The sequence below is a fragment of the Haliotis rubra genome, unplaced genomic scaffold (genome assembly GCF_003918875.1).
Source record: "Haliotis rubra isolate DU_JTF1 unplaced genomic scaffold, ASM391887v1 Scf5, whole genome shotgun sequence".
NCBI classification, from domain to species: Eukaryota; Metazoa; Mollusca; class Gastropoda; order Lepetellida; family Haliotidae; genus Haliotis; species Haliotis rubra.
In genome coordinates, this window is record NW_025767190.1 from 1,825,465 (window position 1) to 1,851,342 (window position 25,878).

Genomic DNA, 25,878 nt, shown 5'->3' on the forward strand with positions numbered 1-25,878 from the left:
TACTATACTGATTACTATTTTGCTATACTATACAATAATAACATACAGTTGTGTGTGAATATTACTCTATACGATACATTATAAATGTCGCTCTCACAGAATGTATTTTATTTGATGGTCTCTGCTCTAATGTATTTAAATCGTTTTTAGAAGAAATTTAGCCTTCTGAATAAAACAAGAAGCATGGGAGTTTGTGTTGATATTTTCTCACGTGTTTATTATGCTGTATACTTTTTACAACATCTCTTCACAAGATCTTTATGTATCCGCGTACAGTAGTGAGTGGCCGGTTGCATCAGCGCTTAATCACGTGAGCACCGAGTTGACATGTTTGCTTATGTGTCTTTTGACCTCGTCATATGTTTAATCTCAAATAAGACTTGAACCGTTTGTGAAATACTTTCGCAGCAATAATTTCCTGTATGTAATTTAATATGGTACTCAACTTGTCAAAACCTCCCAGAGGAATATCTTATACACCAAGAACTTCGGAATTACAAAATGTCTCTGACGTACACATTGTACATCGCATTTTGTTTACCTTTTAGTGGGCTTTACTGCGGTGACATTTCACTGTTGACCTCCTTTGAAAATACGATTGGTTAAAATCAGTCATGTGCTCGACACACCTCCAACCGGAAGGTCACCTCAAGGACGTCTGTTGGCCAATCAAATGAAAGTGTTTATCGACCATATCATTCGTGCTGTGCGTTGCAGTCAGGTGAAGAGGAATAATTCATCAAACTTGACGATTCTTTCGTGTAGAGAGGGAACACACAGGTAGCAAGATGTTGCGTCGTGTTTCAAGCGAACTATTCCAGATCTCTCAAAAAGCTGGAGTTCGAAATGCTGTCAGGGCGACGACCGTTTCTAGGCCATATTCATCCGAAATTGCAGAGAAAAGTGACGACGAACTGAGTTTTAACGAAACAGTCGACAAATTCTTCGACAAGGCTTCTGCGTTAATCGAAGAAAGACTTGTCCATGATGTTAAAGGCAGGAATATGACTCATGAAGACAAAGTTAAACGAGTACGCGGGATTTTGAAGATAATTAAACCTTGCAACCACATTTGTTCGATGTCATTTCCAATCAAGCGAGACAACGGAGAATATGAGGTTATCGAGGCATACAGAGCCCAGCACAGTCAGCACAGAACACCATGCAAAGGAGGTGACACATTAGTCTAAAAATATATATATATATGTGAAATTTCCCTTTCTCTCTTGAATGTATGCGTATTATCAGATGCATTTATATCTGCCATGAATGATACTTGAGTAGATAGAAGCATTGTCATGTTGTGCTGATAATAGACATACGGTTTTTTTATGATTTAAGACATAATTATTTCATTATAAATGAGAGGGACGTCGTCAGATTTTGCTGAACCGAACTGGTTCCTGGGTAATTTGAAGTGCCCATAAAATCACCACTTGAAGGACAATAAGGACATAAGCTGCTGGCAGATCTAATTTGATGTAACTAGAACTATGACTTTTGTGTAAGTCCTATGTTATTAGTAAGTCAAATATATCTGAATTATCTACTTATTAACATTATCGCGAATACTGGCATGTATGTGAAAGCTAATGTAACATATTTATCGTCCAAGGTATCAGATACAGTCCTCTTGTCAATGTTGATGAAGTAAAGGCTCTTGCTGCTTTGATGACCTACAAGTGTGCTGTTGTGGATGTTCCTTTTGGTGGTGCTAAAGCTGGTGTAAAGATTGATCCCTCAAAATACTCAGAAAATGAGTTGGAAAAGATAACAAGAAGACTGGCAGTTGAACTAGCTAAGAAAGGCTTCATTGGTTAGTCATGATAGAATGCCATTTTTTTTACCTCTGTACCATTGTGTCAGCTAGTTTGATGAACAGTCATTGTACAACACAGCTGAGAATGAAAATCTCATTTTAAACCATATGTGATTAAAACCTCCTATAATTTACACTCTGGGTAGATATGTTTGGGTCTTTATGGACAAATCAAGAGTGAAATAGTTACAATTATATATCTCATTCAGTTTTGATGTGGGTTTGTTTCTGAAAGCATTAAATAACAAAAACCTGGAAATCTGTGGACCAAGCACAGTTCGTCAAGGTGTTAACATGTTACTGCTGCATACATTATGTAGGTCCAGGCATCGATGTACCAGCCCCGGATATGGGCACTGGTGAGAGAGAAATGGCCTGGATTGCAGACTCATTTGCCAATACTCTGGGTATGTAGATCATCATCAAACATTTAATATGTATAATCTAACCTTGTCATATCTTTCACAATCATAAGGTGCGGGCATTGATGTCCCTGCCCCCGACATGGGTACGGGAGAGCGTGAGATGAGTTGGATTAGTGACACATATTCACAGACTCTTGGTAAGATACAGTGAAGGTATATCACACACTCGTTTCAAGCCAAATGATATTTAATACTCACACAGTTTCATATTGATTTTCCATGTTTTAGTGAATACGATAGTTCGGTTTATCTGATTTCTAAAATCAATCTTGTTTTTTGTTATGTGGGATTAAATGAAATCTTGTATATATTTTCTCGTATTGTGCTCATTGTTGCCTGTACATATAAAATTATTCTGTCCAGAAACTTCAAAACTGATTGTCCTTCACTCAATCATTTTGACTCGACAATAAGTCGTATCTGGTTTGAATTGCCTCTGTGCACTATTACATGATCTTTTTTGCTTATTGCCTGGGATACTGATCAGAAGGACATTTGTCTAAGGCTGGTATCAGGTTTCATCACGATTAATGATACGAACTAACGTTGTTACAACTGTTAGGTTCAAAATGTTTGAAAAATCATTAATGAAGGAAAGATCATGGTTGAGCATGTTCCAAATCGTTCATATGAGCTGTTAAACTTTAAATACTTGACATCATTTTATATTTTGTGGATATTGAGTTTAAATACTATAGTTTGGCTTGAAATCAGTGAGTTTCAAGGCCCCGGGTTTGACAACAGGCTTGCTTGCTTCTCTGGTTTTGTTGTGGATTCGGGATCTATTTGTTTATGTTTGTTGCCTTTTCTATTTTAATACAACTATAACTTCTGTCTTCTAACATGTCTAATGCAGTATAGAATAAGCAGGTTATTTTGATGGTGATGTCAGTACCAACTGTGTGATCTGTACAAATAGACACTCAGTTCTATTTTTACTCTATATGTAGTATAAATACATTTATTTTTTTTACATTTTTGGTCCCCTCCATCAAACAAGACATTTTTTGTTGTGTTCATTTTTTTAATTTGGGTTTGTTAATTCTGTGTCTATTTCATTCTCTGCATTGTTTAGTCTTTTTAATGCCACTTTTACAAAATATGTTTCTTTGATCCATGTTGATTAGATGATAATAGTTGGATATGATTCTTTCTTATTATCCATACTAAATGAGGGAGTCATTGATACACATTGATACAGGTTGTATCTCATGTTCAATTTCTTGACAGTGGGGCTTTATCAAATCTCTATTTGCAAGCCTATTTACGCGTTGGTAATGAGTTTTTTAGTATGTGGTAGCTTTCGTATTTACTCAAGCTTTTTATGTTCCATCATATACACATGTGAATAAACCACTTGGTCTTGCTTCAGTTGGAGTGGAATGAATTTGATCTAATGATTAAGATGATGTCGTCTGGAGATTGTCTTGAACTACTTAGAACCTGATATTGGGCTTTCAGTCAAAATTCCAAATTGGAATTTAACATTTCATTAGTCATGTTATGTTTGAGGTGACTTGTATTTCACTGACAAAAACACGATTGGGGGTATTGCTTAGGTTAACATTATTGCATTGAATGCAGTGTTAAAGGTACATACAGTCATTCCCTCGCAATAATGCCCTTAGCGATTCCACAGTCTTGGTTAATCCTTGGCCCCTATAAAACAAAAAAGAGTTCCCTGTGATCACACATCTTCATACCATCGTAAATAGCATATCAACCAATCTGCTAGTGTTCGCAGGTTAGTCATAATGTGAGGATTAACTAGCGAAATTCAGTGTGGATGGTAATATGAAGTGTCCATTGAATATCCTTGTTGTATTATTGATTTTCAGATGCTTAAGAAACATTTGCTGTACCTCTGAATTAAGGATAAACACTTTACAAGAAGTCTTAATTTCAAACAAAATAACAATTATTGCCAATTTCCGTACTAGGGGCACTTAGTTTGGAATGCTAAATAGATCTCAGGTGTTTTACTGGTCCATGGGGTGACAATGTAGTGCAACTTTCATTACAGAACCAAAGTGTCTGTTGTCATTCCTGTGGTAGTGAGTTGAATGACTGACCATGCACTTGCTTCCCTAATACTGAGATCACTTTTATGCCAGCACGCTGACGTACTTAACATCTATGATCCACTACAGTGAACGTTTCATAATCTTTACAGTGTTAATTGTTGCCTATGCGATATCATATTTCTTGTATCAAAGATTTGTGGAAGGTTTTCCATGCACTGAAAAAAACCTAAAATCATTTATTCTTAGGCAAATACATATTATCAGCAAATATTACTTTATTTGAAAGTGTCAAGATTTAATTTGATATGATGTGTAGGAGGAACTTCTACATTCTTAGGAAAGGTGCAGGGCTAAGTTTGATACAGATCTTGTATATTTTTTCAAGAATAATCATTGTTACTTGTTGTGTAGCTGAAGGTGGGAGTCACTGTCCGGAGTATTAGTGAGCCTTGCTTTCAACTTTTGTCTTGTTTACTATAGTAACTGTAGATAGATCTCTAAGTTTTGTTTATTTTGTGGAAGCCATGGCTGGCAATTCAACCACGATAAGTAGGATGTTTTTCTAAAAATATTTTCAGTTAAGGCCAGACCAGTTAATTGGATTTCTGTATAAGCCTACCCTTAATTTTGTAAACAGGAAGATGAAAAGGATCAAACATCCAGAATGACGTGTTTGGTTGACTTGTTCAGAAGTGAATTGAATTCATAAATGAATGGCTTCCTATGTCAAGTAGCACTTGTTGTTACTTTTGTAAGTTTCATTCAGATACTTTTTTCCGAGGAGCATTTTTAGTAAATATTGTGTTACTGTGTTTTTATGTTAATGGGGTGATGGTGTGGTGGAGTAGCCTAGTGGTGAAAGTGTTTGTTCATCTCACATAAGTCCTGGCCCCGATTTCTCGAAACAAACTTAAGTCTGAGTTTTGACTTAGTTAGAGTTTTTACTCAAATTTGAGAAAAGGCAGGAAAATGCATTTCCCAGAAAGAACTGAAATTGATATTAAACTCAAACATAGTAGGCAATTTGAGTTTAGTGGATAGAATACTTAAGGTGTTTGGGCTTATTTATTTTTAAAATGCAGTTGAGTTAAAAATTCAGTTGTTTCAAATTGTCAAACTCAGTTTGAAATTTGAGTAAAAACTTAAGTTTGTTTTGAGAAATCAGAGCCTGGTTTTGGTTCCTTACAATTTCCATGGGTACAATGTGTGAAGATTATTCCTGGTGCCTCTAATCATATTACTAAAATGTTGCTAATGGTGGTTTTAAATAATATTCAAGATGTTGTTAAGAAAAGCTTAGTAAAGATTGCTTGAAGGTGTAAATCATAACCAGGAAATGTTATAGGTAACTAACAGGATCGTGTTGTCAGTTTTACTGACTTGGTTGAAACATGACATCGTATCCCAGTTGAGCAGATCGATGCTTATGCTGTTGATCACTGGTTTGTCTTGTCCAGACTCGATTATTTACAAACTGCAGCCATATAGCTGGAAAATTGCTGAATGTGACGTTAAACAACAAACAAAAACACACATAACCAGGGAAAGAAAGACTACTGGTCTGACCTACATAGCCTTTTTTATCTGATCAGTTATGCTTGCTGGTAACAGTGTACAGAGTTTTGTAATGATTTGGTCCAACTGTAACACACTTTAATAAATTAGAATTGTGCAGTGTATCATTCTCTAGTAATACTTATAAAGGTGGGTTGTGGTTTGGCCACCATTGAGACAGTGACTCCATGTTGGGATGTCTACTTATCATGGAGATCTATCCATGATCTGGAACAAGTTTGTTATGAGGAAGGAAAAACAATTAGGCCTACATGCTATTTCGGACACAACCGGAAAATAGTTTCTGCCCATGTGAGCAGACTTTGTGTTTTGTTACTACTGGGAACACCTAAATTTGAATTACTAAGGTAGTTCCACTAATGTTCAGTGACCACTGTGTATGAAGTGATCTTAGCTCTATGATGAACTCCCTTACTCTAGCATAGACTTTAGATAGTTGTAGCACTAAGGTTGCTTCATGCAAGTGGGTCCATGCTGCCCTGTTACACGTTCACCTAATTTCAGAGTCCATGTATCTGAGGATGTTTGAAACTATGTTAAAGAACTGTCACACTATTGCCATGTTCACATTTGCCATGACTGTCACCTTCACCTCATCCTTGCATCATGACATTCTAATCATTGCTCAGCATTCTAATTCACTTTTACTAATCTTGAAACTTCAATCGCTTATCCAATCTTCTCTTAAATTCTATTTTGACAATAAATTGCATTTCTAAATATTTTGTCAGCATGTATACTGAATTTAAATTTATCCTTAGAAATCTGATGACCAAATATGACCAAATATGACCAAAAATGGAATTGTTCCTATTTTAGACACAAATGTAAATTCAGGTGATGTCTAGTAGCTCTGTAAAACACGAAAAATAAGAAATCCTGTAACTACGGTAACTGCAGTGTCTAATTTCAAAACTTCAATAAGATATTTAAGTTTATGAAAATCTCCTTTCACTGCTAAAACATTTTCCAACTTTAATAGGGAATAAACAGTCACATTAACAACCACAAGTTTCATGTCTTCATCATCACAAAACAGTGTTGACTTTGTCATCAGAAGTACATTTGTGTCTACAGGACACTATGACATCAACGCTAGAGCATGTGTGACCGGCAAGCCAATCCCCCAGGGAGGAATACACGGACGTATCTCAGCTACAGGGAGAGTGAGTATACCACATGGTGTCTGTAGCTGGTGTCATTGTTAGATGCGGTACTCACTGGGTACCACTGTTGTTGTGACCGCCTCCGTGATGTAGTGGTTAGAGCGTCCGCCCGGAGAGCGGAAGGTCGCGGGTTCGATCCCCGACTGCGTCATACCAAAAGACGTTAAAATATGGTACTTGTTGGTCCCTGCCTGGCTCTCGGCATTAATGGGTACAACAAGGACTGGTCGGCTCGGAGTCAGTATAATGTATCTGAGTGGGGTATTCATGCTTCACTGCGGTATGGTATCTCAGTGGGCTAGCACTATAAAACCAGCTTAAGTCTGGGCTAGTACAAGCAGCCACACATACACATACACATACACACGCATGCACCTCGTCATATGAGCGAAATATTGTCAAGCACGATGTAAAAACCAATTTCACCCTACCTCACCACTGTTGTCAGTTTGTGGTGTTGACTTACCATGATACCAGACGTATGAAATGGTCATTCTTTCATCTCACAGTCCAGTGACCAGTCCTTTCTTGAGACATGCCCAGAAGACTGATGAAAACCTTAATTCAACAGTTAATCTTGTTAGAGGAAGGAAAAAATGTTTGCTTTGTTAACAGTTTTTCAGTTATATGCATTATGTAGTATGTAAAAGAAAATTGGGATGCAGCTAAGTGCCATCAAAACACTATTGCATCATTGTTTTGAAAAGAATGAAATACTTGACCTATCTTTATCAGCGTGGAAGTGTATATGGCTGGATATATGTATTACTTCAGTTCAATACTCAGCGAATGTTTCAGGGTAGGTGACTGAATGTTTCAGGGTGTATAACTGAATGTTTCAGGGTGTATAACTGAATGTTTCAGGGTGTATAACTGAATGTTTCAGGGTGTATAACTGAATATTTCAGGGTGTATAACTGAATGTTTCAGGGTGTATAACTGAATGTTTCAGGGTGTATATCTGAATGTTTCAGCATTTATAACTGAATGTTTCAGGGTGTATTTCACGGAGTGGAGAACTTCATTAACGAGGCCAGCTATATGAGTATGGTTGGACTGACTCCAGGATTTGGAGACAAAACTTTTATTGTGCAGGTGTGTACTGGTAGTTTCTTTATGTTAATACTGTAAATAACTTGTATGTTGATTATTCAATTAAATCATACTGACAGTTCTACTTTGTAAATGTAAACTTAAATGTATATGACCTGTACATAAATCAGTATGCACTCAGATTATGGTCTCAATTCCCTTGAGGGGAACAGAGGTTTATATTTTGGCTTGAAATGTTAACCGTTAGGGTAGTGTATGAGTGAGGAACCTATATTTCTTCAAATATGGCCTACGATATTTTTGTAATGTGTTGTATTGCAGGGCTTCGGCAATGTTGGCATGCACAGTATGAGGTACCTGCACAGAGCCGGGGCCAAGTGTGTGGGTATTGTGGAGTACGACGGAAGTATCTACAACCCAGAGGGAATAGACCCAAGGGAACTGGAGCTCTACAAGATTGTACGTCTTTACTTTCATCCCTGTTATGTTTAAGGGTTAAATAGTGAGTGAGTTTAGTTTGACGCCGCACTCGGCAATATTCCAGCTATATTATCATAGTATTATTATAGTATTATAGTATATTTATATAGCGCACATATCCATGCAACTGGTGCATGCTAAAGGCGCTGGTATCTTTCCCTCGATCATTGGATGTCAGTCTCAACGGCACATCGTATTATCAATCTCAACTCCCTGGGGAGTATTCAACTCTTGCTGCCACTAGGCGCACCGAGTTATTGTGGCTTTCTCATCATATGGCGGTGGTCTGTAAATAATCAAGTCTGGACCAGACAATCCAGTGATCAACAGCATGAGCATCGATCTGCGCAACCAATGACATGTGTCAACCAGGTCAGCGAGCCTGACCACCCTATCCCGTTAGTCGCCTCTTACGACAAGAATGGGTTAATGAAGATCAATATTCTAACCCGGATCTTCATGGGTATAGGGGTTAAATACATTAAAAATATCCAATGACAGTATTGAAATATAGGACAGAACTTATTATATAGTTGTCACTGTGTGATCTGCTGTCATGGACCGCAGGTATCAATGTTTTTGATAGCTATAAACTGTTTGTACAACTGGATTTGTTTGTTTGCAGGAGCATGGGACTGTTGTTGGTTTCCCTGGAGCCCGTGCTTACGAAGGAGACCTGTTGTGTGAGAAGTGTGACATACTGGTGCCGGCAGCCAGTGAGAAACAACTCACCCTAGAGAATGCTCACAGGATTCAAGCCAAGGTACACCTTTTGTGGCATTGAAGTGTTTCCACCAGAATACTGCACAATATTGCTTGGATTTACAGGATATGATCACAATGTTTTTGTGCTTATGATTGATTTAATTATTATATTTATGCAAGTTTACTTCAAATTGTTTTTGCAATTAATCAACATAAAAAATCTTGTTCGTGTACATTTTGCTAATCCACTTCGCTTGCACACCAGGTTGTATGTTTATACATCTGTAAATACAAAATATTATGATAAATATTTCAACCATTTAAATATACTCAACACACAATTGTGGTAACAGTTTAGCTCAGATATGTTCTTCAAAATGTTAATGTGAAACCTTTTTCAAAAGATCTAAGCTTTATACATTTAAACAAAAGATTATGGTAATCATTACATTTTATAGATTTGAATTAAGAAACATAAGAAAATGATGTTCACATTTCCTGTCATGTGCAGATTGTAGCAGAGGGTGCCAATGGACCTACAACAATGGGAGCTGACAAGGTGTTTTTGGAGAGAAATATACTTGTTATCCCTGTAAGTGTATAGATTTTATTGTGATGTTTAAACAGTAATGAAAATTCAACACGATTTGATGTGAACATTGAAATTCCTCACAGATACAACCCTGATTAGAGCTTGAACAAGATGCATATCGTGTGACCACATTTCCAGTCCTGGGACCAGTTTCTCTACATGATTGTAGAGCTATGATCACTGTAACTCCTATAATTAGGAAAATCATAGTGCTATGATTGATTATTGAAACAGGACCCCTGGGCCCTTATTCTTCAAACGTCCGTAGCCCTAAGAATTCTTAACTTTGGTCATAGCCAATGTGTTAAGAATGGGCTTAAGAAGTTTGTAGGGCTATGAACATTTCGAGAATAGCTAGCCTGGTATCACATAGCATTGCTTTTTAGATCATCATAATTGGTTCTGTTGATTTAGTTGGCATGTTATTCACACAATGGAGTCTGGTTTGTGTTCAGGACTTGTACATCAACGCTGGTGGTGTGACCGTGTCCTACTTCGAGTGGCTGAAGAATCTCAACCATGTCAGTTATGGCAGACTTACTTTCAAATATGAGAGGGAATCAAACTATTATCTTCTCGGTGAGTAATATAACAAAGCTGTGTTAATTTAATCATGCACGTTTATGACTAGCTGATGCCACACATTTTTTTATTCATTGTTCAGATATGTTTCTGAGAGAGTCTGATCTTAAGGCAAATTATCTCCTAATATTTGTGTTTATAATAAATGTGCTCTCAGTCTTAATCCAGAGGCCGTTTCTTTTAAACATATGCTTTATTTAGGATTACACTTCCTCAGTAAAGTACAGATTCTAGTACTTTTGTTGGATGCCACAGTGGCTGAGCAGGTTAGGCAGCTGACTTTTTGTGCTGGCGATTAGGTGCCTGACTCTGAGGGTGTGGGTTAAAATCCACAACCCAACAAAAGTTCTAGAATCTGTACTTTACTAAGAAGGTGTAATCCCAAATATAACATATGTTATACTGGTTCTTTTCTCCAGAGAGTGTTCAGAAATCCCTAGAACGCAAGTTTGGAAAGAATGTGGGCCAAGGCAGCATCCCCATTCTGCCAAGTGAAGAGTTCGAAGCTCGCATTGCTGTAAGTAGAAGTATTGAGAGTCTGAGAATAGAGTATTGAGTATTTAATAGACCGATGCCAGATAAGGAAAGAACTGGAATGTATCATAATTGTTTTAGTGTTTGACAATCTGATGAAAGTTTCAGCTACAATTGCTGATATCCCACATGATATGTATATCTGAACTTATTTCAACAGAAAGACGAAAACTGATTTATGCTTATATTAAATGGTCTTCCTCTTCAATCTTCTAAATGCCTAAGATTCATAAATTACCACAACAGGGTGCTTCTGAGAAGGACATTGTGCACTCAGGTCTGGACTACACTATGGAGAGATCTGCAAGGGTGAGTACTTCTTGTATAGCACCAGCACTTTTTGAATCCATATCATGTGTTTATGCACAACACACATACCACAGTCAACTTGGTGTTTTCTGGTTGACTTGACTTGGCAGGGGCCCTAGTGGCTAGACATAGGTTCTGTGGTGCTAACACATATCTTGTCTTCTGTGTTCATTCTGTACTGTGTTAATACTGTACTCAAACTATCAATCATGGATTCAGCCTGTTTGATTGTATTTTCTTAAAAAGAAAAGTTCTGACATAGATATTAATGAAATAATTACTTCACAATGGTAATGCAGCTGAAAAAGATGATTGACACATTTGTACCAAATTTCAGAACATCATGAAGACTGCCATGAAGTACAACCTTGGTTTGGACATGAGAACTGCAGCCTTCATCACGTCTATAGAGAAGATCTTCGGTGTGTACCAGGAGGCTGGTCTCACCTTCACATAACCTGCTTGTGCCTTGTCAGTAGCAGCAGTTTGCACTGTCTCTCCATCTTCTGCTGTTCGTAAACCGCGAATGAGGAGGATTTGTAGAATGTTGTGCAACTTGGATAGGGTTATGTTGTGCAGCACACTTTTTATGCAGATAGTGCTAGTTAGGTTAAACTCTCCACATCAATACAGTTTGCTTATATATGGGTGGGGAGGGGTTCCATGCACTGCCACCTGTGTAATATTCAGTGTGTGATACAGACAGGGGTTAATAAGTGTTGTACCATGACCCACGGCAACTATGAAGATAAGCTGAAATACTTTATATCACACAACCCATTTTAGGTATGTGGTTATGGGAGCAGCTGAATGGGAGTATGTAGCATATTGATGTAGGCTGTTATAAGACTACTGGTATGTATTTTTTATCCCGAGACCCCATCCAAAAACTCAGAAGTAGTTACCAGGTATACTGGTAGTGTTAATATTATTTTGAGTGTTGCTGGGTTGTATGTAATTGGGCATAAGGATGAGGGCTGTCTGTACTGTTTGATGGATATGTGGATATTGAAAAAACCTCCTCAGGATATTATGATTATTGCATGTAACAGGGCTGTAACATTCACATTGCTGCAATATGATTCATCAGTTGCACGTGCTAACAGATGCCATCCACAGACACATTGTTACATCAATGCATTTTAGTACCCCGACATAGGAGTTAATGGATGACAAATAGTCGCTGAGCTGAGTATGGTTTTACGCCGTTTTTAGCAATATTCCAGCAATATCACAACGGGGGACACCCGGATGACAAATACATATATAATTTGATGACATTCTTGTAGTCTCAGTAAGTGGCATAATGTTTCATAACATAGAAAGTTGTCTGATAAAGAAGTACTGGTATCAGTTTGTTTTGATTAAAGATATATGAATGTATCTTAGAAGTATGGCAAAGCACTGATGCTGAATGTGAATAGTTATAGCCCTAACATGCAGTCAGATCTTACCTAATAGTCCTAGCATCTTCATCAGCACAAATAGAGTTATCATCAGAGTTAATATTGACATCAGTTCACTGATTTCATAGTTGCATAGTTTACTTAGGTTTACAATCAATGATATTTTTCAACTGTTGATGTGATAGATGGTCGTTTTGTTTGATTAATCTCCATGTACTTATTGTGACCAAAAATAATCAGATTTGATTCCCTGTGTTTATCCTATTTTCAGTGATGATGGCAATCAATTGCTGTTATATTGTTAGATATATTTATTCAATGTTATGTTTTGATAGCAGTACAAGTGCTAAGAATGTATTCCTGTGAATATATACTGAAGAGAAAAACGAATGCTTTTCTCTCCCAATATTGGTAAGGAATCTCACGCTTTTGAGTGCTTCCTCATTGTACTACCCACTGCCCTGTGATCGTGAAACCTACTGTTGCATACGTTGGAGAAATTGAAAATGTACTCAGTGTAAGGAAATACATATCATAATCTGTGAAGTATAGTGATAATACAGTGATAATACAAATCAAAGAGCGCCCAATTATTTTGTCTGACAAGAGTCAATCTCTTGTAGTATGGGTGTCTTTGCAATATTAAGTTGCATGTAAGTGACAGTCACTTTAACCATGGTGACAGTTAAGACTACACAGCTACTCATATCTAAATGTAACCCTTTCACATTCTGCGGGTAAAAAGATGACACAGACCTCATTTTAATCTTCTGGATTAAGTTGTTTTTCATTCCAAAATATTCCATCAGTAACAATCACGACCTCAGCATCAGTTTCAAGTCTGTCACCATACCTTGAGTTGTTCATGAAACCAATATATATATTTTTTGATGCAGTATAGTTGCAGTAGGTTTCGCTAGATGGGTGTCTCTAGAAATCTCCTCAATTCTGTGTGAAAACACTACAGTAGTTACCATCTATGATTTTTACATCTGAATAAATATTTGTATACATGTGTTGATATTTGTTCTTGGAGTGCTGATATATGGAGGTTCGTGGCTCTTCATGAGTCACTTGTTTCCATGCCGGTACCCAATTTCAATAAATATTCTTAGTTGTTTAACACCCAATATCCTAGCCATATGATGGTGGCCTGTCTGGACAAGCCAATCTACTGATTTAGTGACCAACGATTCACATCTTTCAAGTCATCAAGTCAGATCACCTGATCCCTTTTCTAACCTGGAATCCCCTGGGAAGTCTCATGTCATGTCTTCCCACAGAAGCATACTGAAGTCAGGCATATTGAAAGATACTGGCACACGTTACACAGCACTGAACATAGTCATCATGTTAAGCGTTCTCTAAGTTTCTTTTAGCAAGGTAAATGTTTAATATGCTGCATACAGTTATAAGAAAACACATTGGGCCTGAAACCTTGAGAGATGATGCATGTTTTATTGATGTATTCATGACAGCTGGACTACAAATATCACATGCTGCAGTCTTGTCTGATTGTGGTGTACTTGTTTCTGTTCTTCATGTCCATATTTCCATCAGGACAGTCTCCCTCCAGTTCACCATACCATGAATCGGAATACTTCTGATACCAAGATGGACAATTCCTTCTATGTAAAATCCAGTGTCCAATCCATTCACAGCTCGCTTTTTCTTATCTCTGGCACATACTAAGAAACACTTGTACAACAGAAGTCTGTTCTGTTTCACTAAACACACTGACTAGATGATCAGTTGCTTGCTTCACTCTTCTCTTCTTCCTCATCTTCATCGTCTTCTTCATCAGCCAAGACCGACTTCTGTTTGCTGGTGTCGCCCACATACTTATCAAGTGCCACAAGAAACTGTTCCGCGGTGATGGTGGGGCTATCAACACAGCCTTAGTAACAAACTGACCTGAAATGAGAATCCAAAATGGGAATATTGTAACAGAATGGACAGAAGCAAAGATTGACAGGATTCAACCCTAACCCTGTCTCTACATGGGTATGTTAAAGAATCAAATATTTCAACCAAGTGCCGCCAGCAAGTATCCTTGTGGGCTCCCATCCCACATCAAACTGACATGTAACTGAATTGCTCGATGGAATCTCCAAGGGGCTGAAGGATAAATACAACTAACTCACCCAGTTTGGGTGCCTTTTGTTTCTTGATTGACTCCATATATGTTGAAAAGTTCTCCTCCAACTGCTCTGTGGTCATGTTCAGCTGGAAGCACATCAGAGATGAGTCACGATGGAACCATTATTCATGGGTCTGTTGCTCACAATATTGTTTATGGAATATGAAGAAAGTCCTGAGTAACAGGCAGAAGCCCCACTTTCAACATGACTGCTGTGCTTTTAAACTGAATGGGTATTCTGTTAGCTTGTTAGCATGTGGTTTTAGAAGACATATAAAACCTTTACAAACCTTGCATAACGACAAAACTCACACAGGTGCATGAGGTTTATCTCATCTATGGAAAGTATAAACTAGGGAATGAGAAGAAATAGAGAATCTCACCCGAGTGTCTTTTGATATCATATATATCACCTCCAGTTGATAAAGTTACAAATATCCGAGGCTTGCCGAGGAAATTTTTACTTTTATCAACAAGTGTTGATATATTTGATATCAGAAGACACGAGGGTGAGATTCTATTTATCATAAAAAATCACTCTTCTTTAGTTTTCAATGAAAAATGTACATCTCTAAACACGGTACTGCCATTAGACTTGCAGTGCAGCAGTGTCCTAGGATATATCGTTTGATCTCACACAAGCAATATCTCCTGTGGAACACAGTTCTGGATGATAAATGGGGTTTAATGTCTTACCAGTCTGGACTAATGCCGAACTAACTACAAGTGCTAGACAGCTGAGATACTCAACCATCGTTTAACATGGATCTCCTACTCGGACACTATAATCTGATGCCAAGTGAACAAGTCCTTGTTTTAACCCATTAATGTCAAGCGCCAGGCATTACCATCATTTAGCACAAATTGGCAAGACGAACTGAACAAATGTATCATTCTCAAGACATGCTCCACCCACAGATAGTCGCATCAGGATAATGGGACAAGCAAGGTAAACTGAGGACAAACTCCTCTTGAGCTTTATCACTGGACATGACGAGTTTACACAACGTTAACTTGAACAGAAACTACTCACAGCTCCCAGTGGTACTTGCAACTTTCCCAGAGCATCGGAGATTTTCGTGGAAGTGTAGGTGACGCCTTGGTTGAACAGCGTCATCATCTCCTCGACACTGGAACTCATGTTGCCTGTCGAGAGAAACCATGCACCCTATATTACCCACACCGAGGGTAAAGTGAGTGAGTGAGTGAGTATGGTTTTATGCTGCTTTTAGCAATATCCCAGCGGAGTACACCATGAATAGGCTTCACTAATTCCGTAAATGAGTGACACTGTCAAGACAACAGATGATGACCAAAGTCAATCTTAAAATATCTTCCACCACTTGACTATGAACAATGTAGTACACCAAAGAAGTTGACAACATCTGACAAATTCTTGTTGCAAGAGATTTGCCAGGACTTATTGATAGTAAAATGGATGTATTGAGGTTTTTTACCTTGTTTTGAGTCAATTTATTCTAATTATTTCAAAAGTATGACAGTACATTTCAATATAAGTATCCACTGTTAACAGTGTAATGAGCCAGTGGAGTATTATGTTTGTACACCTTGACCTCTGACGCTATTAGGTGACAAGCAGCCAAAGATAACAACTTTTATAACTCATTTGTTAATCTCTCAATCTCAAAGAATATTCATGGATTTCCAAGGAAGATGAGAACATGCAGAGTCCCTGAGGATCTGAGGTTGGAGAAGAGGAGAAGTTTATACAAACCTTTGCCTTTGCGTGGAAACATGTCCTTGAGTATTCCTCGCAGGGCCAGCATTTCCACCATTATGTCCGGCGTAGCAGGGCAAAGTCAAATTCACTTCTGTCAATTACCCCGTCAACAATCTAAAAGGAGATAATTCAGAATGACGAACAACAGAAACTGACAATTCCACACATACTGAACAGAAAGTGTCTTGTATTGTATGAATGTGAATGAATCAGAATAACACAAAAATACTGCCACGACACTGCAGTTCACCTTGAAATGTATTCACTACTCCTAAAACCTGTCAAAATTCAAAGCAACCTCATCCAAGGGTTCGGGTTCAACAAAAGTACTAGAATCTGTACTTAACTAAAACAAGTGTAATCCCAAATATAACATGTTAAAACTTCATTAAGTTGAATTCAGTGGTTATATTGAAAATCATATTTGAAATTAACCAATTCAGGTGTCATTATTGTAGAGTGAGTGAATATGGTTTTACTCCGCTTTTAGCAATATTACAGCAATATCATGGCGGGGGACACCAGAAATGGGGCATCATTGTAGAGAACAAGCCTGAAGTTTCAGATTCAAGTCAAGTTATTTTGAGGAGAGGATGTTTATAGTGCAACAAAAGTCAAAACCAAACTTCATTCAACAACAATAATGGCAGCCCCAAATACCTTTTTCAATGTGGCTGCCATGGCTCCCATATTGAAAATCATATATGAACAAAATGGAGTGACAAGAGTGTGAAGTTTCACTTTCATTGTTTTCGTGGTTTCAGAACCAAGCGATCACAGCACTACAGCAGTGGAAAGTTACATAAGTCGAAGCTTCATGACGGTATCAGTGTTCAGACAGCCATTGCTACTTGCACAGTTTAACATGGACTTGCAGCTGTCCTCTTGTGTTAGAGCTCGGGCACCCAGATTTCAATTATCATGACTCCCATTTTCACATGTCCCTGAGGTCACAGTTTGAAATAATCCCTTGTGGTGCAGTATGAGTTAATCCAGGTGTACGACCAATTCTCACCTGTTTGATGAGATCTGCATCTCCTACATAGACGGCACCAAGGTCCCTTGCCTTCTGCTGGTCTTCACTACTCTGTGGACAAACACCAGGTGCTCACACATAGGGGCCTGGAGTCACTACACTACCATCTTTGTTCAAACCAAGATATTTGACATATTTTTCACATTATCTATCTTTGTATGAACATATAAAACCGTGTTTAGATAGCCATAGTGATAGTCATATTACACCAGGAGACACCAAGAATGGACTTAACACATTTTGTTAAATGTCACAGTCTGCAATAATCTAGCTCATGACAGGAACCTTCATATAACAAAGTTGGCACCAAGGAGGAGCAGAGGAGCTTGGCATATTTTAGTAACAGAATATGTTATGGTCACTACTTTAAAACATGTTTTCTTGGAAAAGAAGAGTCAAATCACAATATATAGTTTTCTGAACATACAGGAAGTGTAGTGAACAATTTTTCATTTTTGTAAAACTTAAAGGAACATGAAATGACTGACTGACTGAGTTTGGTTTTACGCCGCTTTTAGCAATATTCCAGCAACATCACGGCGGGGGACACCAGAAATGGGCTTCACACATTGTACCCAACATGAAATGAAACTAATTCCAGAATATCCCTCGTGGCTGTTGAAAAGCTGATGGGTGAGTGAGCTGAATAGACCGGTACTAGTATACTGGTGCAACACGTACAAACCTTGCTGAACACTGCACACCTCTTCACAACATTATCGTCAAACGTATGGGGCAACATAATTGTTGAGCTAATACTGCGCATGAACTTGGTCTGAAATAAACATGTATTTATTACACAACCATGTTACAGAAAGGAGTCTAAATGAATGAATGAATGCACATGTGTGCATGAAAAACAATCACAAAAGTATAACATCAAAGTCCATATAAAAAAACTAATATATTACAAGTAAAATCAAAATCTGACGATTTTACTAAAAGTTATGTCGTATCATAAAGATCAATTACTTTCAAAAATGAAAACATTTTATAACCATGAACTCAAGCAAAATGATAAAAGTAGCAACATCATAATATGTTTGACGTATCAATGCAGTATCTACACAGACTGACTGACTGAGTTTGGTTTTACGCCGCTTTTTGCAATATTCCAGCAATATCACGGCGGGAGACACCAGAAATGGGCTTCACTCATTGTACCCATGTGGGGATTCGAACCCGGGTCTTCGGCTTGACGAGCCAACGCTTTAACCACTAGGCTACCCCACCGTCCCGTATCCACACAGCACAGGAGCCAGGGAGTTGGTTTCATGCTGGTTTAACACTATACCCAGATCACCATAGGGACACAGCAGACAAAGGCTCCACATTGCACGGGGAATTGAACCTGAGCCTCACTGTGACATGTGAGTCACCCTGCAACACCTTATAGACTGAAAATACATCTGACACGACATTTGATGAACGAACCTTCTTTCTTGTAGACATATTAAGTTCAAGGTCGGCATACACCAGTCCATCCATATTATCAAACATGCTTGGATCTGCATGTTCTTTATGTCTTTGCACACATTCCTCTAGGGTGTGGCAGTGAGGAGGGTACCGTGCCCGGATCCACACGTCATCGACAGGCTTCCTGTTTATCCAGTTCGGATGCTCTTTAGACTTATCTTTTTCTTTCTCTACCCTGTAACCAGTTGTCCACACAAGTAGTAAATAACAAAAACAAGTATCAGGGATGTATGTTTTTATATTTAACTTATTGTGACTAAAGCCTCTTTACCCACGCTGTATCAGTTTGTGAGAGGAACAACAGGGATGAGCAATCAGGCATTAAAATATAGGAACAGTTCAGAGTTCACGAGTTACTTCTTGGTGAGTTTGTAATGAAGATTTATAATGTTATCCAATAGATCTGAAGCTGGTGAATTGAATTTGAAACCAATTGCATAGCACTAACTTTGAAGCTCAGAACAATAAAAAAAACACAAAAAACTTTGAAGCTCACTGTGATCACAAATATTTGTAATACACTTTGTTGTGTTATCTACACAAGAAGAAATAGCACATAATAACCACAACCCTGCACTTTGTATTCTACACCTGTATTGTACTCGGAGATAACTACATCAGTGTCTCTCAGATACCATTTGTCTTATGTGTTGTTCCAAACATATCTAATGAGCTGACAGACATGGGTGTATCATCCTGTTTCTTGTGCACACTAAAATCAAACCGTTTTATGCTATGCTATGTGTGTGGTTTAATTCCCTACTCAGCAATATCCCAACTACATGGTGGCAGTCTGTATATAATTTAATCTGGACCAGGCAATCCAGTGAACAACAGCAATAAGCATCGATCTGCGCAATTGGGATATGATGACGTGTTTCAACTGGACTCATAAATTTGAACTGGATAAATCTGAAGTGGTCTCACAGATCTGAACTGACTTCACTGATCTGATCAGGGCTCATAGACCTGAACTAACCTCATATATCAGAACCAGCCTCACAGATCTGAGTGAGTGAGTTTAGTTTTACGCCGCACTCAGCAATATTCCAGCTATACGGCGATTGTCTGTAAATAATCGAGTGATCAACAGCATGAGCATCAATCTGCTCAATTGGGAACCGATGACATGCGTCAACCAAGCCAGCAAGCCTGACCACCCGATGCTGTTAGTCGCCTCTTACAACAAGCATGGGTTGCAGAAGGTTCATTCTAACCCAGTCCTTCATGGGTATCACAGATCTGAAGATGTCTTACAGATCTGAACTGACCTCATATATATTTGAATGGGACGCACTGGTCTGAACTAAACTCAAGAATATAACCTCGCAGATCTGAACTGGAACACAGATCTGTATTTACCCAACTGATCTCACAGGTCTGAACTCAACTCAAGGATATACCCTTGCAGATCTGAACTGGAAGTCTGGAACACAGGTCTGAACTTACCCAACTGATCTGAACTGGTCACATAAATCTGAACTGAACTCAAGTGAGACCTCGCAGATATGAACTTAGCAAACTGATCTGAAACAACCTCACAAATCTGAACAGGCCTCACATATCTGAACTGACATTACTCATCAAAACAGGCCTCGCATATCTGAACTGACCTCATATATATGAACTGGCCTCACAGGTCTGAACTGGCCTCACAGATCTGAACTAACCTCATATATCTGGACTAGCCTCAGATCCGAAGTCTTACAAATCTAACTGACCTCATATATATACGAAGTGGCCTCACAGATCTGAACTGAACTCACTGATCTGAACATGCTTCACAAATCTGAACAGGCCTCACAAATCTGAACAGGCCTCACATATCTGAACTGACCTTCCTCATCAAAAAGGCCTGGCATATCTGAACTGACCGAATATATATGAACTGGCCTCACAGGTCTGAACTGGTCTCAGAGATCTGAACTGACCTCACAAATCTGAACAAGCCCTTAATCAGAACAGGCCTCACAGATCTGAACTGACCTCACGGATCTGAATTGGCACAGATCTGAATTGTCACACAGATCTGAACTGAGCTCATATCTGAACAGGTCTCACATACGTGAACAGGCCTCACAGATCTGAACTGACCTGACACATATGGATTAACCTCATTCATCTGAACTGACCTGACATACATGGAGTAACCTCATTCATCTGAACTCACCTGACATATATGGAGTAACCTCATTCATCTGACTGACTGACTGAGTTTGGTTTTAAGCCGCTTTTAGCAATATTCCAGCAACATCACGGTGGGGGACACCAGAAATGGGCTTCACACATTGTACCCATGTGGGGATTCGAACCCGGGTCTTCAGCGTCATTCATCTGAACTGACCTGACATATATGGAGTAACCTCATTCATCTGAACTGACCTCACATATATGGAGTAACCTCATTCATCTGAACTGACCTCACAGATCTGAACTGACCTCACATACATGGAGTAACCTCATTCATCTGAACAGGCCTCAGATCTGAACTGACCTCACATATATGGAGTAACCTCATTCATCTGAACTGACCTCACATATATGGAGAAACCTCATTCATCTGAACTGACCTCACATATATGGAGTAACCTCGTTCATCTGAACAGGCCTCACAGATAGGAACTGACCTCACATATATGGAGTAACCTCATTCATCTGAACTGACCTCACATATATGGAGTAACCTCATTCATCTGAACTGACCTCACAGATCTGAACTGACCTCACATATATGGAGTAACCTCATTCTTCTGAACTGACCTCACATATATGGAGTAACCTCATTCATCTGAACTGACCTCACATATATGGAGTAACCTAATTCATCTGAACTGACCACACTGATCAGAATTGACCTCACTGGTCTCAAACTTACCGAACTGTTTTTGCTTTCACCCATTTCTCCTTTTCCTTGGCTACATGTGGCTGGCGCAACTTCTGACTCTTCGACACCTTCCATCGGACCGGTGTCACTGCAAGTGTTGGGGTGGCTCGCTGTAACAACGCTGATCGGAGCTGAAGCAGCAGCACTGGTCGTAGTGCTAGGGATGGAACATCAAAAGAACACTTCTGTATAGGAACAGCGAGACATTTTACTTGTTCATGTGCATGACAAACAGTTTTACCAGTTTGATGAGCCTCACGATCACTGTTATGGTTTTGACAAACCAGGTGCTAACCCAAAATACAGCAACAGTAAATTGCTGCTGCGATAAACAGTGACAACAAATTGCTACTTCTCCTAAATAAAGCTAAAGTTGACTGTTATCCAGTGACAAATTGCTACTATCATGATATACAGTGAGAGATTGTTTGAATATTTTTGTTGCAGGGTTTGTAACAAGCAGATTTTGCAATGAAATTGGAAGATCTTTTCACATATTGCAGAGACAGCTTTGGAGTAACAAGCATGTCTATTGATTAGAACATAATTTTGGATTGTGATGTTGTACAGTAAAATAAAGTCATACCATAGTCTTTAACTTGGCACAGTGAGTGAGTTTAGTTTTACACCGCTTTTAGCAATATTCCGGCAATATCACAGCCCAGAAATGGGCTTCACACATTATACCCATGTGGGGAATCGAAACCCGGGTCTTCGGCATGACGAGCGAACTCTTTAACCATTAGGCTACCCCACCACCCCACTTGGCACAGGACATAGACATAATTATCTGTACAGAACTACACAACTAGTTTCATAATTATGATGCTCATGTGACATGTCTGTCTTTATGACTGACTGAGTTTGGGTTTTACTCCGCTTTTAGCAATATTCCAGCAACATCACGGCGGGGGACACCAGAAATGGGCTTCACACATTGTACCCATGTGGGGCTGTCATTATGAAGTATCTATATATTCAATCACTTTTCCCCAAAGACAAATGTACTTGAAAATGGTATTTCTTTCTTTTGAGGGACAAATTATAATGCAACTATTTTCTCCTGACATTGTCAGTACAACAATGTTATGCAGTACCATAACAGGGGTTGCCAATGAGAGATAAATACTAGTAAAGATGTGAAGCAAACTTCATTTTAGGTGATGTTCACTGCTTACTATACAAGTCTATACACATATGCACATATGGTCAAACCAATGTCATTCTTTACAGTTCTTCTCAGTGCACCAAACAGTATCTTATTCAGTTATTTCTGTGTGTTGTTGTATTGCAGCCCTGTGCTATTGTTTCAAGCAAGCCTGTTCAACTCAGGACTGCCACCTGCTTAGACTCTTTCAAGTCCAACATCAAAATATTTCTGTTCTGGAAAGCATATTCCTGCTAAACAAATTTGTAGCACTTTGAGCATGCACTAGGGAATGGAGTCTAGCGCTCTACAAATAAACTGTATTATTATTATAAAGTAGTTTTTATCCACAGTTCCATGTTTTTCTGTACTTCAGAAGAATATTGTTGAAAGCTTACTCACACATCTTCTATAGAAAACTTCTAAATCCCAATCAAAGACCACAATAATTGAAATTTTCAAGAAAATGTTGATGCTACATATTTCCCAAGAAGAAGTAACTAAGTATTGTTTGTGAAATTCTGCCCCAGTTAGTCGGAAAGTTCGACAGTGGAACAACACTATTTGTTTAGGGTATCGGTCACGTGACCTCTTTCGCCTCTGTCTTTTTCATGTTGAGTGGAAAGGGTGTCCGTATCGTCAGATTTCCCACAAAACACAAATACGGACTCGCCTGAGCGTAATGAAAACACATGGAGGTAAATTATTAACTAGTTGTTTAGGCGCTATTAACAATGTGCCGACGGGAGACCCAATCAGCTGGGGCCCACATATCTCAGCGACTTTTCCCGACTTTTTCAATTTCAGATGCTAAAATGTTGCATGGATGTTTAAATTGGAATGGTTATCGTCATTGTAGCAAATGTTTGTGTTACCAGTGACGGATAATGTTTGGTCTGTTAACCATACACGCCAAATGTACCAACACAATCCACCTGTAGAATGCTCATCCCTTCATCAATTTAATTTACTCTGGATAAACATTGTTGACAGCACGCACCTGTTATGGAGGTCGCCATATTTGATAAGGGAGGTAATTTATTTTGCTTAATTTATTTCAAAGGTAGTATATTGTATTTCAGTTGTAAGATTTAAACGTATATTTAACCAAAGGGATGTCTGTTTGGATATATATACATAAATTTTTCCTCCGAAAGTTTTTGCTTGAGAGATAGCCAATAGAATCACTCCTTACATAGACGGTATAGGAGCCGAAGAGCAAAGTCGGCCATTTTCTTCTTCAGACAGAATATCGATGCTACCAGAAAATTGAAACAGCTGATTGAGTGATCTCGTTCAATTATTTATTCCTTTTAGGATTATCGATGAAGGTATTATTCTTTGATCGCCGGTGGTTGTTGCCATTTCACCTATTGTCATCAATTCTCCACCAGACGCAGGGGTTTCTTGTCATAAAGTTGGAATTGTCATGTGTCAAAATCGTTTTTGTTAAAATGAAATAAGGTCAAATGATAAACGACTTTTATTTGATTTTGTAACTTAACCATAACTTTTTGTATATCATCTGGTTATTTATTTTATTGACACTAGGTTCAGGTTGTCTATCCTTATCATTAAGCTTTATTTCTGTATCAGTTTACACTGTTTCATGTTCATAAATATGAGGTAATAATGACATGCCAATGAACAATATTAAAGTGATATTCAGCGTATATTCTATGCAAATATTAGTCAAATCATGACATTTTATAATAACAATTAAACACAGAGTATTAATATTGGGTGATTTCATGCTGGATAACAATGTTAGAGTGTTTGTTTATATTTAATAGGTGTATTCTACCTGGAAATGTGTTTCTTTTGATGAACATCATGTAGCATGTGAGGCCAAAATAGTGTGGTTCAATTTGGAAATCTGAGGATGGATACTGCCACACATGAAATATTTGCTGAGGACACAGTCAGTTTTTCTATCATTATGCCAGTGTTTAAGCTAAACCTACTTGAGGGCTCTGTGGACAGCCTTGATAAATAAAGTAACAAACACAGAGTCAGTGTCTCCAGGAATTTAACAAATGTAATCTGTAAATCATGTTGGGTATGGTGAGTAAGATGCTGTGCTCATGAGGTGGGATATGGGCCTTACAGATGCCATAGGATATAATTATTTTCAAGCTGAATATTGATAACATATTCAGGGAGGTTTGGGATACAAAAAATTAGCATTTATATTTTTCATTTGTTTTCTTAAGAAAATTATTGCTAAAACCATTTTTTATGTTTAAAAATGCAAAATGTGGTTTGTAGATCATGTAGGTAGGAAAACCACTGAACATAAAAGTTCTGATCATATTGACATTTTTGTTCCACAGTCTGTCATATGATAGCCTGGTTGTCATGTCCAGCTGTTACCTTTGTCTTCTACAATCCAGGTGAAGGCATGAACCAAAAATATTGGAGTATGTTTTACATCATCATGGGACTGAGTTTCTCTTCCTGTGATTAAAAATTACCTTTGAAGAAACTTTAAATTGATAAAATGATATGAAGAATTATTCCACACATTAAGAAGTGTTAATACCTGTGCATTGATATGTGTTGAACCACATGGTATTTAGATTTGTTTATACAACTTTGATTTTTAAAAAGAGTTAAATTAATTTAAAATAAATTTTAAATTTGGTAAAGTTCTAATTTTGAAATTGCTTTAATTTAACAAGGCACAGACAGCTGAATTGTTGTGAAGATGTATAGTACCATAATAAGAGTTGGATTTGTTCATAGCTTGAAATTTAAATAACAAGATCCATGTAATTGAAAACA

At 38.1% G+C, this 25,878-nt stretch overlaps 3 protein-coding genes across 7 annotated transcripts; 1 reads left to right on the plus strand and 2 right to left on the minus strand.

Moving 5' to 3' along the window:
* The first annotated feature begins 661 nt into the window (after positions 1 to 661).
* LOC124291810 (glutamate dehydrogenase, mitochondrial-like) lies at positions 662 to 13,683 on the plus strand. 2 transcript variants are annotated; one of them, XM_046728884.1, is made up of 12 exons: positions 662 to 1,173; positions 1,616 to 1,816; positions 2,140 to 2,226; positions 6,921 to 7,009; positions 8,006 to 8,104; positions 8,384 to 8,521; positions 9,168 to 9,305; positions 9,759 to 9,839; positions 10,295 to 10,418; positions 10,841 to 10,938; positions 11,202 to 11,264; positions 11,602 to 13,683. In XM_046728884.1, the coding sequence occupies exons 1-12, from the start codon at positions 789 to 791 to the stop codon at positions 11,719 to 11,721; spliced, it is 1,623 nt and encodes a 540-aa protein (XP_046584840.1). In that variant the 5' UTR covers positions 662 to 788; the 3' UTR covers positions 11,722 to 13,683. The 2 variants fall into 2 exon arrangements, with proteins under 2 accessions (XP_046584840.1, XP_046584841.1); XM_046728885.1 differs by lacking the exon at positions 2,140 to 2,226 and adding an exon at positions 2,295 to 2,381 and having other exon boundaries at positions 663 to 1,173.
* Positions 13,684 to 14,418: 735 nt separating this feature from the next.
* Positions 14,419 to 16,606, minus strand: LOC124291754. Its single transcript, XM_046728827.1, has 4 exons — positions 16,546 to 16,606; positions 15,844 to 15,956; positions 14,815 to 14,896; positions 14,419 to 14,567 (listed from the first exon to the last, which is right to left on the minus strand). Exons 1-4 carry the CDS (start codon positions 16,604 to 16,606, stop codon positions 14,419 to 14,421), a joined length of 405 nt encoding a protein of 134 aa, XP_046584783.1.
* On the minus strand, positions 15,844 to 24,420 carry LOC124291811 (39S ribosomal protein L1, mitochondrial-like). Of its 4 annotated transcripts, none has more exons than XM_046728886.1 (7): positions 24,290 to 24,420; positions 21,939 to 22,104; positions 19,022 to 19,238; positions 18,273 to 18,362; positions 17,567 to 17,638; positions 16,546 to 16,665; positions 15,844 to 15,956 (listed from the first exon to the last, which is right to left on the minus strand). In XM_046728886.1, the coding sequence occupies exons 1-6, from the start codon at positions 24,324 to 24,326 to the stop codon at positions 16,606 to 16,608; spliced, it is 642 nt and encodes a 213-aa protein (XP_046584842.1). In that variant the 5' UTR covers positions 24,327 to 24,420; the 3' UTR covers positions 15,844 to 15,956; positions 16,546 to 16,605. The 4 variants fall into 4 exon arrangements, with proteins under 4 accessions (XP_046584842.1, XP_046584844.1, XP_046584845.1 ...); XM_046728888.1 differs by lacking the exon at positions 24,290 to 24,420 and adding an exon at positions 24,095 to 24,119; XM_046728889.1 differs by lacking the exon at positions 24,290 to 24,420 and adding an exon at positions 24,066 to 24,106.
* Positions 24,421 to 25,878: the final 1,458 nt, after the last annotated feature.